General features: G+C 40.6%; 1 protein-coding gene across 5 annotated transcripts in view; it reads left to right on the top strand.

Annotated features, from left to right (window-relative positions):
- LNX1 (ligand of numb-protein X 1) overlaps positions 1 to 14,509 on the top strand; it is a 159,924-nt gene that overhangs the window by 120,100 nt on the left and 25,315 nt on the right. For 3 of the 5 annotated variants that reach the window (XM_054029104.1, XM_054029103.1, XM_054029106.1), the window contains 3 exons: positions 553 to 711; positions 4,622 to 4,824; positions 8,667 to 9,038. In XM_054029104.1, coding sequence (XP_053885079.1) covers positions 553 to 711; positions 4,622 to 4,824; positions 8,667 to 9,038 — 734 coding nt within the window. The remainder of the gene's footprint in view (positions 1 to 552; positions 712 to 4,621; positions 4,825 to 8,666; positions 9,039 to 14,509) is intronic. The other 2 variants (XM_054029105.1, XM_054029107.1) reach the window with 1 other exon arrangement.

Genomic DNA, 14,509 nt, shown 5'->3' with positions numbered 1-14,509 from the left:
GCCTTATTTAGGTGAATAGTCCTTAGTCATACAAATAAACCCATTGACTTCAGTGAGCTACTCGTGAATCAGGCCTACTAGCATGAATATAGATTTGCAGCATGGGGTGCAAATTGTGTTAATAATTTAGTCTGGTCAACATGGGTTAAAACCTAATAGCAGACATTATCCAGCACTCATCACATCTGATGAAGTTAAGGAAGTTAAGGAGCAGGATATTTCACTAGCAGCATTATCAGTAGATGCATAATAAGCATATGAGTTTGCTAAATTTAAGCATTGAATTTATGCTTACATTAAGTAACATAAATTTGGGGCACATAAAGTCTTATATAAAAATCCTGTAGCTAAAGTACTAATGAGCACTCAGAGTCTTACATCTTTTCAAGCGACCAGAGGTACTGTCTTAAACAGGAATGGCCATTCTTTCCTGTCTTATTTAAAACCGTAATGTCAATAATATATTACATGCTGCTATCAAAGGAGTATAGCTTGAGGAAGTAGTACATCGGATATTTCTGAACACAGATGACCTTTTATTATTATTGACAGATTCTGAGTGCTCCATACCACTCCCGATGAGAAATATACAAGAGTATGGAGAAAAACCTGCAAGCAGAGTCACCAAAAACAAGACAGAAAGTTTACTTCTTTCTAGATTCTGCCGTTCAACGATATGTAAAGACTGGAAGTGTAAATGGGGAAAGAAAGGTATGAAATACTTAATGGTTTTCCTGCTCTGGAAAACCTGCTGAAAGAGGATGGGGGATAACTAATTAATTAAGAATACAATGAAGATTGGAATAAATTGGGGAAACGCAGATTAAGGCTCTGACCCTGCCACTAGCTGTGTGTGACACATGACTTGCACCTGTGCAAAACCTTGTTGAGGTCAGTGGGGTTCTGTTCAGGCACAGGCATCCGCCCATACGCAAGCAGTAGCTGGATCCAGGCTTAACTCTTTTGAGTGAAATAAATATATTAGTAAATTAAAAGACCATTCAGGTTTTTTCTTGTATATTACTATTTTAAATAGGTAAAGTATATTTTAATCAACCATTTTCATAATTCATATGGACAATGAAATGAAAGTGGATAATAGATTTGTTCTGCTTAAAAGGGGGTCTAATCTGGTTAGCAGCTAGTTTTTAATCTGGTACAGTTTAGACAAACATACAGCTGAAAACCAGGCTCAAAGTAGAAATGGATATTGTGAATATAGACCATCCAGGAGAGCATTAAAGAAACCATAAGCAGAAATAAAGAGATTAATCCAGTTATTTCACCTGGATTATGGGCAGAAGTGTCTACTTTTTCTAAAGAACATTCTGTATTTTACAGGATGTTCTTTACAGACATCAAATGCACACAGTTGAGTATAAGAGGAAAACCTGTATAATGGGTGACTGGCAAGAAAAGAGAAAATTCTCAGCGGGATTTCTTTGTAGATTACACATTTGATTAGAGTAAAAGCAAATTAAATATTAAAATTCTTCTTGGCATATCTGCAACTAAGACCCTGTAAAAGTTTGTAGTGAAGGACAGGAACATGCCACTGCAAGACTCAATAGGTTACAAACTAATTAAAAGAATCGTCTATACATGAAGCAAAGAGCCAAAAGTATACAACAATTGTTCCTGTACTCCACTTTTATGCTAGTACAACTCAGCTGAAATCTACAGCAAGACTGGTGTAAAACTGGAATAACATAGTAGTGTATCAGGCCCACAGTGTTTAAGTGATCAAGAGATTAATCAGTATAATTCACTAGAAAAGGTTCTGAGAATAAGATGTAGAGACAGTCTGATTAAAATCAAATGGTACAATTTGTTAGAAGCCGAAACAAGTCGCCATGGAATGTGAAATTCAAGCAGTTTTTTGATCAGTTGCATTGATCAAACTACAAGGATTCCATTGGCCCCTAGCTAATACAGTGATGGGGACATGAAAAATGCCTAGGACAGACTGACAAGATGGTTTATAGGTACAATGAAAAATATTGGGGTTCTGATTCTCATTTACACAATAGCCCTTTTATACCTTTCTATCAGCTATACACCCACTTAGCTGAAATGAGAATCAGGCCCTGAAAGTGTGGATCCTTTATTAAAGATATTTGGGACCAAATTCAGTGGTGACTTAAAATGGTTGGATAAGTTACAAACTGAGTAAAACCTGGTCCAAAAAAATAGGTGTAAATGGCAAAGTAACATGACTTCCACCTATCTGGCACTTAGTGCGTGTGCAGAACATAAAGGGGCTGGTATTATAGCAGAAACAACTAAAAGGAGGGTGTAAGAGAAACAGGCACTCAGATACTGCAGTGATGAGGCTGTATAATTACCTAGATCAGTAATAAACTGTGTCTACTGTATGTAAACAACAAAGACCAAGTCTGTGCTGCTGGTAGGTGCTCTTTACAGACATGATGGAGGAGAGTTTCCTGTCCTGAAGATTTTACAGTCAAAGGAGTGGTAAGGGATGCAACACAATGCTACTATTCTTTTTCAGCTTCTCTCTCTCTCAATCTATTTGCTCTTCAACAAACTTAGACTAGGAAATACTGTGCTCTGATACTGTTCTGCTGTAACTCTAGTTAAGAGTTGGCTTTTTAATGGCAACCTCTGCCCTTCGATTTTAAAAATAGGTAATTACAGTTCTTTGAAAAGAATGATGCTACATTATTTCTCCACCAGTGGGTTATTTGTGTGAGCTCACCCTTACTATCAAAAGATCCCTTGTGCCAAAAATTCAAAATGCCTTCTCTCATGTGTGGTGCCTTTACTTCTGTAATAGATGGTTTGGGACAGATGAATACATTAAAAATACTAAGGCATGTGTAAAATAATATTGAACCAAATACTTCCTTAGTGTAACTCCATTGATTTTAGATTTGGATTTAGACAGGAATGAATTTGAACTAAAAGTTTTAATCCTCATAAAAGGGAAGAACATTACAGTAACATTGTACAGACAAATGTGCCATTTAGGAAAGGAACATACTTCTACAGTAAATTATAGTTTAAAAGATAATACACCTATGCTCAGATCCTCAAGTACAGCAGAGTTCTACATAATACAGCTAAGGAAACATCATGGTTTTGTGCCACCAGGGGCAGGGAGGGGCGGCAGGAGGGCTTCTTAAGTCAGGTGGAAAATATTCCAGCATCGAGGGGAAATAAGGTCATTGTTCCCTTCAAATAAATTTCCTTTTACTAAAATCAAAGCTAGTTTGTCTCTATATGGTATAGTGCTGCTACAGAAAGGTACTAAAGCACATGCCAGACTTAAGAACGTGAGCAATCCCATGATTTGTGTGGGGCTATATATATGCTTAAAGTTCAGCACGTTCTTAAATTCCTGGCTGAATTGGGATTTGTATTGGGAATAATGCCATATTACTTTTCTATAGATGGGAGATAATACCATGTAGTAATAACCAGAACACCCAGCTGCCTAGCTGTATTTGTCTGAAACTAAGGGTCTGTAGTAATTTTTAACCAGGCCGTAGACAACATTTGGGAGATAGCACGTCCCCTATTGATGACTCCTGATTTATTGTCCCTTTCCACTAAATTGGCTCCATGCTGAGACACATTTAAGTCTGCATTTCCCAATTAGAATTTAAACTAAACCCTTGTGTATTGTATATGACTGATTTGTCCGCAATGAGTCATTTTTTCTCATGTAGCTGGCCCGTGAGTTTGGAAAACCCTTGAAGTTTGGATGGAGCCTTGTCTACCTCAGATCCTTAGGGATCTCTGTCTGCTCTCTGTCCAAGTGCATGCTGCTTTAATATGGACATTTTGCACACTTAAGTTAGGAGGAGCAAGGGATTCCTATTCCAATGAGTTTGCTTGAGCTCCATACGGTGAAGTAGGAAGGGTCCTATAGAGGAAACATCACTTCTCTTGGGTTACACAGAAGATCTCCTCCTCCCTTTAATTTGGATATTAGGAAACTTTCTAGACGTGAAGATGTGAGGAAATTTTTCCTCACGTTTTGTGAGACAAAAGTCCCTTGGAACTTTCTGTTCTGGTGCTGGGCTACTAAATCAATATTAGGCAATGTCCAGACAGACAGACACACACACACGAAAGTCTATGACAACTCAGATGAGAGTTCTGGGCTAATAGGTCAGGCTGCAGCCCCTTCAGGCTCTTGGTTTGTCTGGTAGTTATACACGTCCCTCTGAGACATTCCTGGGGCCAGTAAAGAACTGCCTGAGTAGGGAGGGTATTGGAGAAGTAAAGTACCTATTTCGTTCTCCTAGGATACTAGAACAAATCACTGCAATTTTCCTTTAAATACATTTCACCGGCCTGGATCACTCTGAAGGTCCAAGCAGTGTTCTGTAGAATCGTACTTATGAGTGGGGAAGGCGCTGTCCATCAAGGTAGAAGATGCAGAGAAGAACTGATTGCAGAAAACATTAAACCTTGAATTTACTAATTACAACAATCCCTGAAAAAAACAGGGCATCCTCTCCTCCCCTTTAACATAAACCATATCGACTGCTAAAACCTGGTTGGATCTGCTGCAGAGACCTGAAATTATGGTGTTGTTTTTAATAAAGCATAATTATTATTTCAGATAAATAACTTTTTATGTGCATTTCAGTCTTCCCCAGGTTATATCACCTGATTCCAGATGGAGAAATTACCAGTATTAAGATCAATCGTACTGATCCCAAAGAAAGTCTTGCCGTTAGAGTTGTGGGAGGCAGTGAGACACCTTTGGTCCACATCATTATACAACATATCTATCGAGATGGGGTGATTGCCAGAGATGGAAGATTACTGCCAGGAGACATGATACTAAAGGTACAGTACTGTGGAAATACCAGGTGAAGGGTTAACATCTTAACAAAGAACAAGTCAATGTAAATACATACTGCAATAGGGATGTAAGAAAGGGAGGTAAGATTTACCTGTTTGTGTATACAGAAAGCAGAATGCATGACAAGATGTCATTAAACTGCAGGCTCTGGTACTTGATATGGTTCCTTCTGTCATATAGGCATGTATTTGAGTGCTGTCCTGAGTAGGCATGCTTTCCCGAATTGGGGCCTCAGTGAATAAGGATGGATGAACTGCATTGCACAAATAAGAACTGACCCTAACTTTTGCTCAAAACTTCAACCAAACCTTTTTCTGAAGATTACTGATTGGTTTGCTCATTTTCCCTTGAGTCTCAGGCCCCTCTGCTTCCTGGACTGAGGCAGAAGGACCAAAATGCAGTAAGAGAGAGTATTCCGGTGCCATTTCTGACCCAGACAGAATCAGGAAGTACAATTCAGTCTGTTCTAGTGACATTTCGAGATCCACTTGTGGATGAAAGGGACCTAATTCTCCATTGCCCTGCTCCTTGTTTACTGATTTACACTAGCACAAAGGGTGTATGAAATGCTACCATTCTGGCTTGACAGTGTTTTACACCTTCTTTGCACTAATGACTACACGAGCTGCAGGGTTAGGAGAATGAGGGCCAAGATACGCTTCTGATAAGCAGAATGACACTTAACCAAAGGTCCAAACCTTTACATTTACCCGTCACTCTCCGGCATCTGGTTTAACCACACCATTAGAAGTGCACAGGTGTTTTTCTAAACTGGCAGGGGAAAGGGAAGGTTTAGGAATGTTTGTATATTTGAATAAAAGAAATGTTGATTTTTTTAAAAATCTTTAATTCAGTTTAAGGGCATTGCAAAGACTGTTCTAATATTAGGGCTTGTGGGTTTGTGTTTTTAAAGGAAGTGTTGTTAATAAATTGAGAGCTAAATTCTCAGTTGATGCAACTTTAATAGAGTTCTACCAGCAGAGAATTTGGCCCTGAAACTCCTACAGGCCCAGTCCAGTGGGTGGTTAGTGCCTTCAGTTCTCATCGGCACTGAGAGACTCTCAACACCTGGCAGGATGAGTCCCTAATTCTGTAGGTGCTGTTTGGTAAACGGCTCAGTCGGTGGCAGCAGCTGAAATCTATAAGAAAGCTTGAATAACTAGGTGACGTTGGCTGTCAGCTGCTACGTCCATTCCTGTTTCCATAGAAATGGATGATGGATGGGCAAAATATGAGGCCAACTACTTTAAAATAATCTGTTTTTTGTATATTTCAACTGTGGCTTCTGCTGCAAGTACCATTTCTCACACTGTGCCTGTAAGCTTCTGAGGCCTGCATGGTTACTAAAATCTATAGTATTTCAATTCTTAAAAGAGAATAGCGATAGCACAATAGTACTTAACAAAGACAGTACAAGTTCCCTTCTTTCATTGCCTTGAGGGTGTGTAGTTGATGGATTCCCTGTATATTTATATGACAGGATTCCCTCAGATCTATAACTTTTGACAGCCAGCTTGGTGCCTCCTTTCACAGTCCCCCTGTTTTATTACCTTTGGTGTACAGTACATCTAGTAAAAACAACAAGGAGTCCCTGTGGCACCTTAGAGACTAACACATTTATTTGGGCATTAGCTTTCGTAGACTAGAACCTACTTCATCAGATGCATGGAGTGAAAAATACAGGAGCAGGTATAAATACATGAAAAAATGGGGGTTGCTTTACCAAGTGTGAGGTCAGTCTAACAAGATAAATCAATTAACAGCAGGATACCAAGGGAGGAAAAATAACTTTTGAAGTGGTAAGAGAGTGGCCCATTACAGACAGTTGACAAGAAGATGTGAGTAACAGTAGGGAGAAATTAGTATTGGGGAAATTAAGTTTAGGTTTTGTAATGACCCAATCATTCCCAGTTTTTATTCAGGCCTAATCTGATGGTATCCAGTTTGCAAATTTAATTCCAGTTCTGCAGCTTCACGTTGGAGTCTGTTTTTGAAGTTTTTTTTGTTGAAGAATTGCCACTTTTAGGTCTGTTGCTGAGTGACCAGAGAGATTGAAGTGTTCTCCTACTGGTTTTTGAATGTTATGATTCCTGATATCAGATTTGTGTCTATTTATTCTTTTGCTTAGAGACTGTCTGGTTTGGCCAATGTACATGGCAGAGGGGCATTGCTGGCACATGATGGTATACGGGACTGAACACTGTGCTGAATTCTCTTATTAAGTTTTCTTTTCTAGTAATGTAACAGGGCCTGATCTTGTGAGATGCAGAGCACCACCTGAATGTTGCTGAGCTTTCTCAACTGCCTTTGACATCCGTGATAGCTGAGGACACTCAGCGTCCTGCTGGGGAGGTACTCAGCACCTCACGGCATCATGACATTAGATATTAAGATTTGATTGCCCACTTGGGGCCTGATCCTTTTCCCATAAAGGAGTTTTGCCATCAGCTTCAATGAGAGCAAGATCAGAATCAATTGTAGTCAATAATGCAGGATTGTGCCCTCGGTCTATTTATTCCTTGTCCTAGTTAAATTCTCCTCTACATAATACTTGTAGGTAACTGGAGGAGAAGCCTATCCAGAATTACTGAATTTTTAAGGCCAGGTCTACATTAAAAAGTTAGGATGATGCAGCTACATTGCTCTGGGGTGTGAAAAGCCAGTAGTTAAGCCAACCTGACTCCCTAGACAGCGCTAGATCAATGGAAGAATTCTTCTGTCAACCTAGCTACCACCTCTTGGGGAGATGGATTAATTACTGCGACAGGAGAACCCCCTCCTCTTGCTATAGTGAGTGTCCACACTGGAGCGCTATAGCAACGCAGCTGTGTTGCTGTAATGGTTTAAATGTAGACATAGCCTAAGTTTGTTTTTCTTTTGTCCTTGTAGAGTTTCAGCATTGCTGAGAGTTCAAGATAACAGGTTAGCAGAGCCTACATTTAGTGGCCACAGAAGGAGTTTAGAAAATCAAGCCGAGTTGTTTTACCCCTGCTGGAGATCTTTTTTGTTGCAGTACGGAAACATTTTTAAATGCTAAATGGCTCTGCTATGATAATGTAAAGCTACACAGAGGCTGTTGTCTAGTTTGGTTTTTCCTCCAGCAAATTAAAACCCTGCAAATGTTTTTCATTTAGTAAGGATAAAGTGCAGTAACCAGTCAGTTGTCAGTTTTACAGAACAAAAATTGCCCGATTGATTTAAAGTTCTTTGTCTGAAGCCATTTGAAAGAAACGTGAACTCTTCTGACCCAGGAAATGGAGGGAAACATGAAGGGCCAGTTCCTCAGCTGATGTAAATCAGCATAGCTTCAAGCTGAGATTCTGGACCACAGTGAATTAAAACTACTCAGGGCTTCTTCTCCCCCTCCCCCATTTTAATTAGAAGTTCTTTAGTGAGGTCGGAAATTGGGGATACAGACTGTCTACTGTAACCACAGAGTTTGTGAGATAATGAACAAGGACACTGCAGAAAAGGAGTGGGAGTGGGAGGAAGGATAGCTGGGTTTGAAATCAGAAACTAGTGGAATAAAATGAAGATACACAAAAAGAGATTGGGGCCTGAGGAGGGGCAATAATAAATTGAAAAATAACAGTTATGTCTGGAGACAATCAGTGAGAGAGGAAAAAAACAGTAAGTGTCTGTACGCTGCGTCCTGTCCTTGGGGGGAGGATATTATATAATAAAAACTTGGCCTCTTGTGTGACACCGTTTCAAATACTGCACGTCAGTGAACATGGAGACATCTGTGTAAATAGACCAGCTGTCTGCAGTGCCAGTTCAGATTAGATGCTTCTTTACATTGCTGATTTATGGTTCTCTCTTCCAGGTGAACGGCATGGACATCATCAATGTTCCTCACAACTACGCCCTGTCAGTTCTGAAGCAGCCTTGTCAGGTGCTCCGACTCACTGTCCTCAGAGAGCAGAGGTACCGATGCCGAAATAACAGACTTTCTCTTGATGCTCACTACAACAGGGATGACAGTTTTCATGTGGTTCTAAACAAAGGCAGCCCAGATGAGCAGCTGGGAATAAAGCTGGTCCGCAAGGCAGATGAACCCGGGGTATTTATTTTCAACTTGCTGGAAGGAGGTGTGGCTGCCCGTGATGGACAGCTTCAAGAAAATGACCGGGTGTTAGCTATTAATGGCCATGATCTTCGGTACGGCAGTCCGGAAAATGCAGCCCAGCTGATACAGGTTTGTCATGACGACTTGACCCCAGTTTCTAAACTCCTAACTAGTCTGAAAAAAAAACATAATTCCCCCATCCAATGCTATGCCACACGATGAGCCATATCAAGTGGCAGGGTGGATGCCAGGGGCCAGATTCTGCTGTCACTTAAACCCATGCAACCCCATTGCCTTCAGGGAAAGTACATGGGTGAAAATGAGAACAGAATTTTGCCCATACTGGCCAAGAACTCCATAAAAATACCAGACATCTTCTATATGTACAAGACTATTCAAGAGGCCTAGTTATTATTTTAAACTAGATTTAATCTCTTTGTATATTTTGCTTGTCAGCAATAGAATTTTTAACTTGTTGGATGCCAGACTTGCTGATGTGCTCAGTACTACCACTCTTGGAACAGGCATCATGGTAAGGGGTGATGGAAGCATTAGAATATATACCCTTTGTCAAAGGATATTAGGAGTTCTATTGCCCTGCTCTGTGCCAAGAAGAGAAAACATTGGTAACATATGTATTATCTTCCAATCTCAGTGGTTTCTGCAGATACCATTTACAGTAACAGTGACTGGGAAGATTTAGTTGGGGGTTGGTCCTGCTTTGAGCAGGGGGTTGGACTAGATGACCTCCTGAGGTCCCTTCCAACCCTAATCTTCTATGATTCTATGATTCTATACCAGAGGTGGGCCATACCTACACCCTGCATCTGGAGAGCCAAGCACTTTGGGGAAGATTTGTATAGATTAGGTCTATTGTTTGTTTACATATGTACAAAGAATGTATGAAAGCATTTTGCATGTAGTAACGCAACAGATCAGGCCAGATTCTCCCCTCTGTCCTTTGCATAAGCCTACTGACTCCAGTGAAGTAACATGGACTTGAGCGAGAAGAGACTTCAGCTCAGTGTACTGTGTGTAACAGGCTTATTTTTACAATAGATTCATGGGCTCCAGTGATCAATGTGTATTGAACGTCTGTAGCAGAGGTGGAACATGTTCATTTATTCAGTTGTGTTTCAATGGGTAAATTCCCTAGTTAGCCTAATCCAGATAGAGTACGTTCTGGCTGGAGGATGGCGTGGACTGCACTCTCAGCAAGTCTGCAGATGACACTAAACTGGGAGGAGTGGTAGATACGCTGGAGGGTAGGGACAGGATACAGAGGGACCTAGACAAATTAGAGGATTGGGCCAAAAGAAACCTGATGAGGTTCAACAAGGACAAGTGCAGAGTCCTGCACTTAGGATGGAAGAATCCCATGCACTGTTACAGACTAGGGACCGAATGGCTAGGAAGCAGTTCTGCAGAAAAGGACCTAGGGGTTACAGTGGACGAGAAGCTGGATATGAGTCAACAGTGTGCCCTTGTTGCCAAGAAGGTTAACGGCATTTTGGGCTGTATAAGTAGGGGCATTGCCAGCAGATTGAGGGATGTGATCATTCCCCTCTATTCGACATTGGTGACGCCTCATCTGGAGTACTGTGTCCAGTTTTGGGCCCCACACTACAAGAAGGATGTAGAAAAATTGGAAAGAGTCCAGCGGAGGACAACAAAAATGATTAGGGGGCTGGAGCACATGACTTACGAGGAGAGGCTGAGGGAACTGGGATTGTTTAGTCTGCAGAAGAGAAGAATGAGGGGGGATTTGATAGCTGCTTTCCACTACCTGAAAGGGGGTTCCAAAGAGGATGGATCTAGACTGATCTAGATCAGTGGTACCTGATGACAGAACAAGGAGTAATGGTCTCAAGTTGCAGTTGGGGAGGTTTAGGTTGGATATTAGGAAAAACTTTTTCATTAGGAGGGTGGTGAAGCACTGGAATGAATTACCTAGGGAGATGGTGGAATCTCCTTCCTTAGAGGTTTTTAAGGTCAGGCTTGACAAAGCCCTGGCTGGGATGATTTAGTTGGGAATTGCCCCTGCTTTGAGCAGGGGATTGGACTAGATGACCTCCTGAGGTCCCTTCCAACCCTGATATTCTATGATTCTATGTACACCATTTTGCATAATGTCAGTTGCTGGAATCCTGACTGAGTGTTGTTCTGGTTTTTCTTGTGTAGATTACTAATAGAAAGGGGGATGCTCTCTGGGGAGAGCAACGTATGAAATGAAGCCCTCATGAAAATTGGTATTCTTGGAACATTTCCTTATGCTTAAAAAACAACACAACAATACTTCACATGCAGAAAACACACCCTCCGTTTTGGGAAGAAATGAGACCATTCACACAAATGTTTAAAAACACAACTAAAGCTCTTACTAGTTCTACAGAATGAATGTTATTTATATAAATACTTGAAACGCACACCAGCCTCTGGGGATTTAAACAACATGCCCATCAAAGACTTTGACTCATGTTTCCAAACAGGCCAGGATTACATTGCTCCGATGTGAGCTCCATGAATCACATTTGCCTAGCACAGAATTCCCAGACTGTGTGTCCCTTTTGTCATGTTTTTTATAAATCTCCTTGCTTGTTTCCACATTATTTCAGAGGAGAACGATTATATAGAAGCCACAAATGTTTTGAATCTGCTTTTTACACAGCACAGTACTTCCCCCTCTTCTTTCTCAACAACACTCCACCTGCCAAGACCCAAATGCGGGACACTCTTGTTAGACAAGGAACCAAAAAATAATAGTACAGGAAGTTCAAAATATGGGATCAGTTTTAAAATATAAATAACCTTAATTAATATTTGTAAAGAACTGTATGTCTTAAGTGGTGGTGATTATCCTTTTATTATCTTGTCCTATAGCTTCACTTTCCTGACTTATTGCACTGAATAAAGCTGAGAGAAAATCAGGTTTCTGTAGAGCATGATTAGATTTGGCTCCTAAATGATGTATAACTGAGAGAGGTCTGACTCATCAGCCCTAGCAGTTAGATATTAGCCTGTATTAAGTACTTGTTAATTAGTAGATTAGGTGTCTGGCTGTTATAAACTCAGTCACAAAAGCTGAAATGAAGAAAATGTAAAGGTGGTAATTAGGGATGTGCATAAATCACAAAATTTGGATTTTGGACTTTTCACATTTGCCCAATCACCTATGGTGAGGATGGGTCAGATATCACACTTTATAAGGAGGGACCCCAGAATGATGCAGCAAAGTCAGGGAATTATGTTCCCCAAACCCTCAGATGAAAAACAGTGAAATCATGTTGATTTTTACATCTGCCATCCAATCACTTCTTTCCATACCAACATCTCACTGGATAGGCTATTCACTTTAAAGGCAAATCTTTATCCAGTGGCTAAAGGTTCCCCTCAGCCACACTCCCAGGAGCTGATTCTTCAAAGTTCCTGGGGCTTGTGCAGTCATCTACACCTGTGCAAAGGGAGTGCAAATTAAGGGTAAAGAGCTACTAAATCAGGGTAGCAACATTCTATACGCACTTTGCACAGGTTCAAACGAGAACAAATTGTGCAAGGAAGTAGAGAATCAGGCCTCAACCTGTATATATGTCAGTGCCGGTTCAGGAAACATAGTAACAGCAACTCATTGTTTATCTCCTTTCTCTTCCTTTGTGTATTTTTTCACACTAGATATTGCCATATAATACAATTTTTCTGTTATGAAGGAGTGAGTGTCAAGCCAAAGCAAGAAGAGTTTTTTAAATGAGTACAATAGACCTCACTGCTTCATTATGAAGAAATCAACTTTACCCATAGAGGCAGGTGATCTGGTGGATTATTCGCCTACCTTTTTGTCAAGATTTTTGGGCTAGTTCCTCCAGTGCAGTATGTCTACTCTGCATTGACCCAACATGTAATTTGGCGCTAAAGCCAGTTTCACTGGACCGGAGGGGATCTGCCAGTGGCCCAGAACCAAAGCTGAGGTTTGGGCACCACTTACTCACTCTGCTGCTAATGTAGCTGGAGGGAAAGAGGAAAAGATAGAATCCTCTGAGCTGCATGGAACTGTCCAGGGTGTGTTTGGCCTTTGTCTGCTTAGCCTGTAAAATTCTTTGGGATGGGGATGTCTCTTACTGTGGGTTGGCAGTGCCCCAATGTAGCCCCATCTCAACTGAGGCATCCAGGTGATGCCATATAACAATAATAATGTTCACTATTGCAGAGCAGTGCAATTAGAGGAGCCCTCCGGCTCCTCTAGCACAGTGCAGGGGAATAGCCTGCACAAAGCAGTTCCAGAATGAGGCTAGGGTAAAGGGGAGTTTTAAGACACACTGACCATTTTGTGTGTGTGCATTTTGGTCTTAGCAGAGGATCTGACCTTTGTAGGCTCTTTAAGCTACAGTTTGTGTCCAGTACTGAAACAAACCTAAAAATAAGATGTATGTATATTTACTTCTTGTCTGGTCATGAATAGCTATGGGGAAATTGGGGCAAAACCACTAGCAAAGGGGAGAGAGACCAATTGAAACAACAATTAATATTCAATTCATATTCAATTAATAATCAGCAAACATTTTTATGGGTTTTTACATGGAAGAATGTAGAGTTGGAAGCTGATATAGTTTCGATAACTTAGTAATATTCTCTGAATTTATGAGAAATGACCCAACTAGACTGACCTAGAGACAAATGGGACATTTGCAACAGACGCTCGTGTTGAACTTTTGTTAGTTATTCTACAAGGAATTACTCAAATTTACAGCCACCTTGTAAATAATCCATTTTGAGACAAGTCACGTAGGGAGAGATCAGTTTTAAACTGAAGTTGTAAAGTGTTTCTTTTACAGTAGAATTGCATGTTAAAGGGTTTTACACCATTGGGTCATTTAGTCTTGTGTTGTGCTTCTAGGTTTTAAACATCAGATTAGGGATTACTGTGTTTCTTTTCTACCAATACTCAAGATTCCAGTCTCAGGTATCATGTGAATTCAGATTTCAGATGTTAATATACCATAGCTTACAGGGAAATGCATGTTTCTAACTTGTTTTGACTTCATTTGAAGTAGTAACTAGCCCAGTATGAGGAATTCAGACTGGAAATATTGATTATTTTTATTATTAGTTTAAAACCCATCCAAACATTTTTTGAAATCACAGCAAAGAACTTTGAACCAGACTCTGGTGAGGAAAAGTTTAACTGTAGAATACAAAACTGAGGGACCAAATCTAGCTCCCACTGAAGTCACTGAGAGAGTTGACTTTTGGTGAGAATAGGGTTGAATTCCAGGTTTGGTTTACATCTTCTTTTAAATGCTTTTCCACACTTCTCTCTCCTTGGAGCCAACACCTTAGGATTCTGAAGCTCTGGTGTTTTCTCCTCTTTAAACTCTTGCAGGGAGGCTCTACATTACAGTAATAGCCTGAACCCAAGTGGACAAGACTCCCTCGGGAGGCCATTAGTGGCTCTCCTTGTCCCCAAGAACTAGTGTTTAATTTCTAATGAAAGAGGTGCTGGGGCTCAAGCAATTTTTTACATTCATAACTGACATGGCAAGCCCGGAAGTGCCAGGGCTAGAGGTGCTGGAGCTGAGCCCTGGCAAGCCCTGGCACAAATTAAGCAC

This window comes from Malaclemys terrapin, chromosome 5 (assembly GCF_027887155.1).
Source record: "Malaclemys terrapin pileata isolate rMalTer1 chromosome 5, rMalTer1.hap1, whole genome shotgun sequence".
Lineage (NCBI taxonomy): Eukaryota > Metazoa > Chordata > Testudines > Emydidae > Malaclemys > Malaclemys terrapin.
The sequence above is the reverse complement of the archived record's forward strand: the minus strand, read 5'-3'. Positions and strand labels throughout refer to the sequence as shown.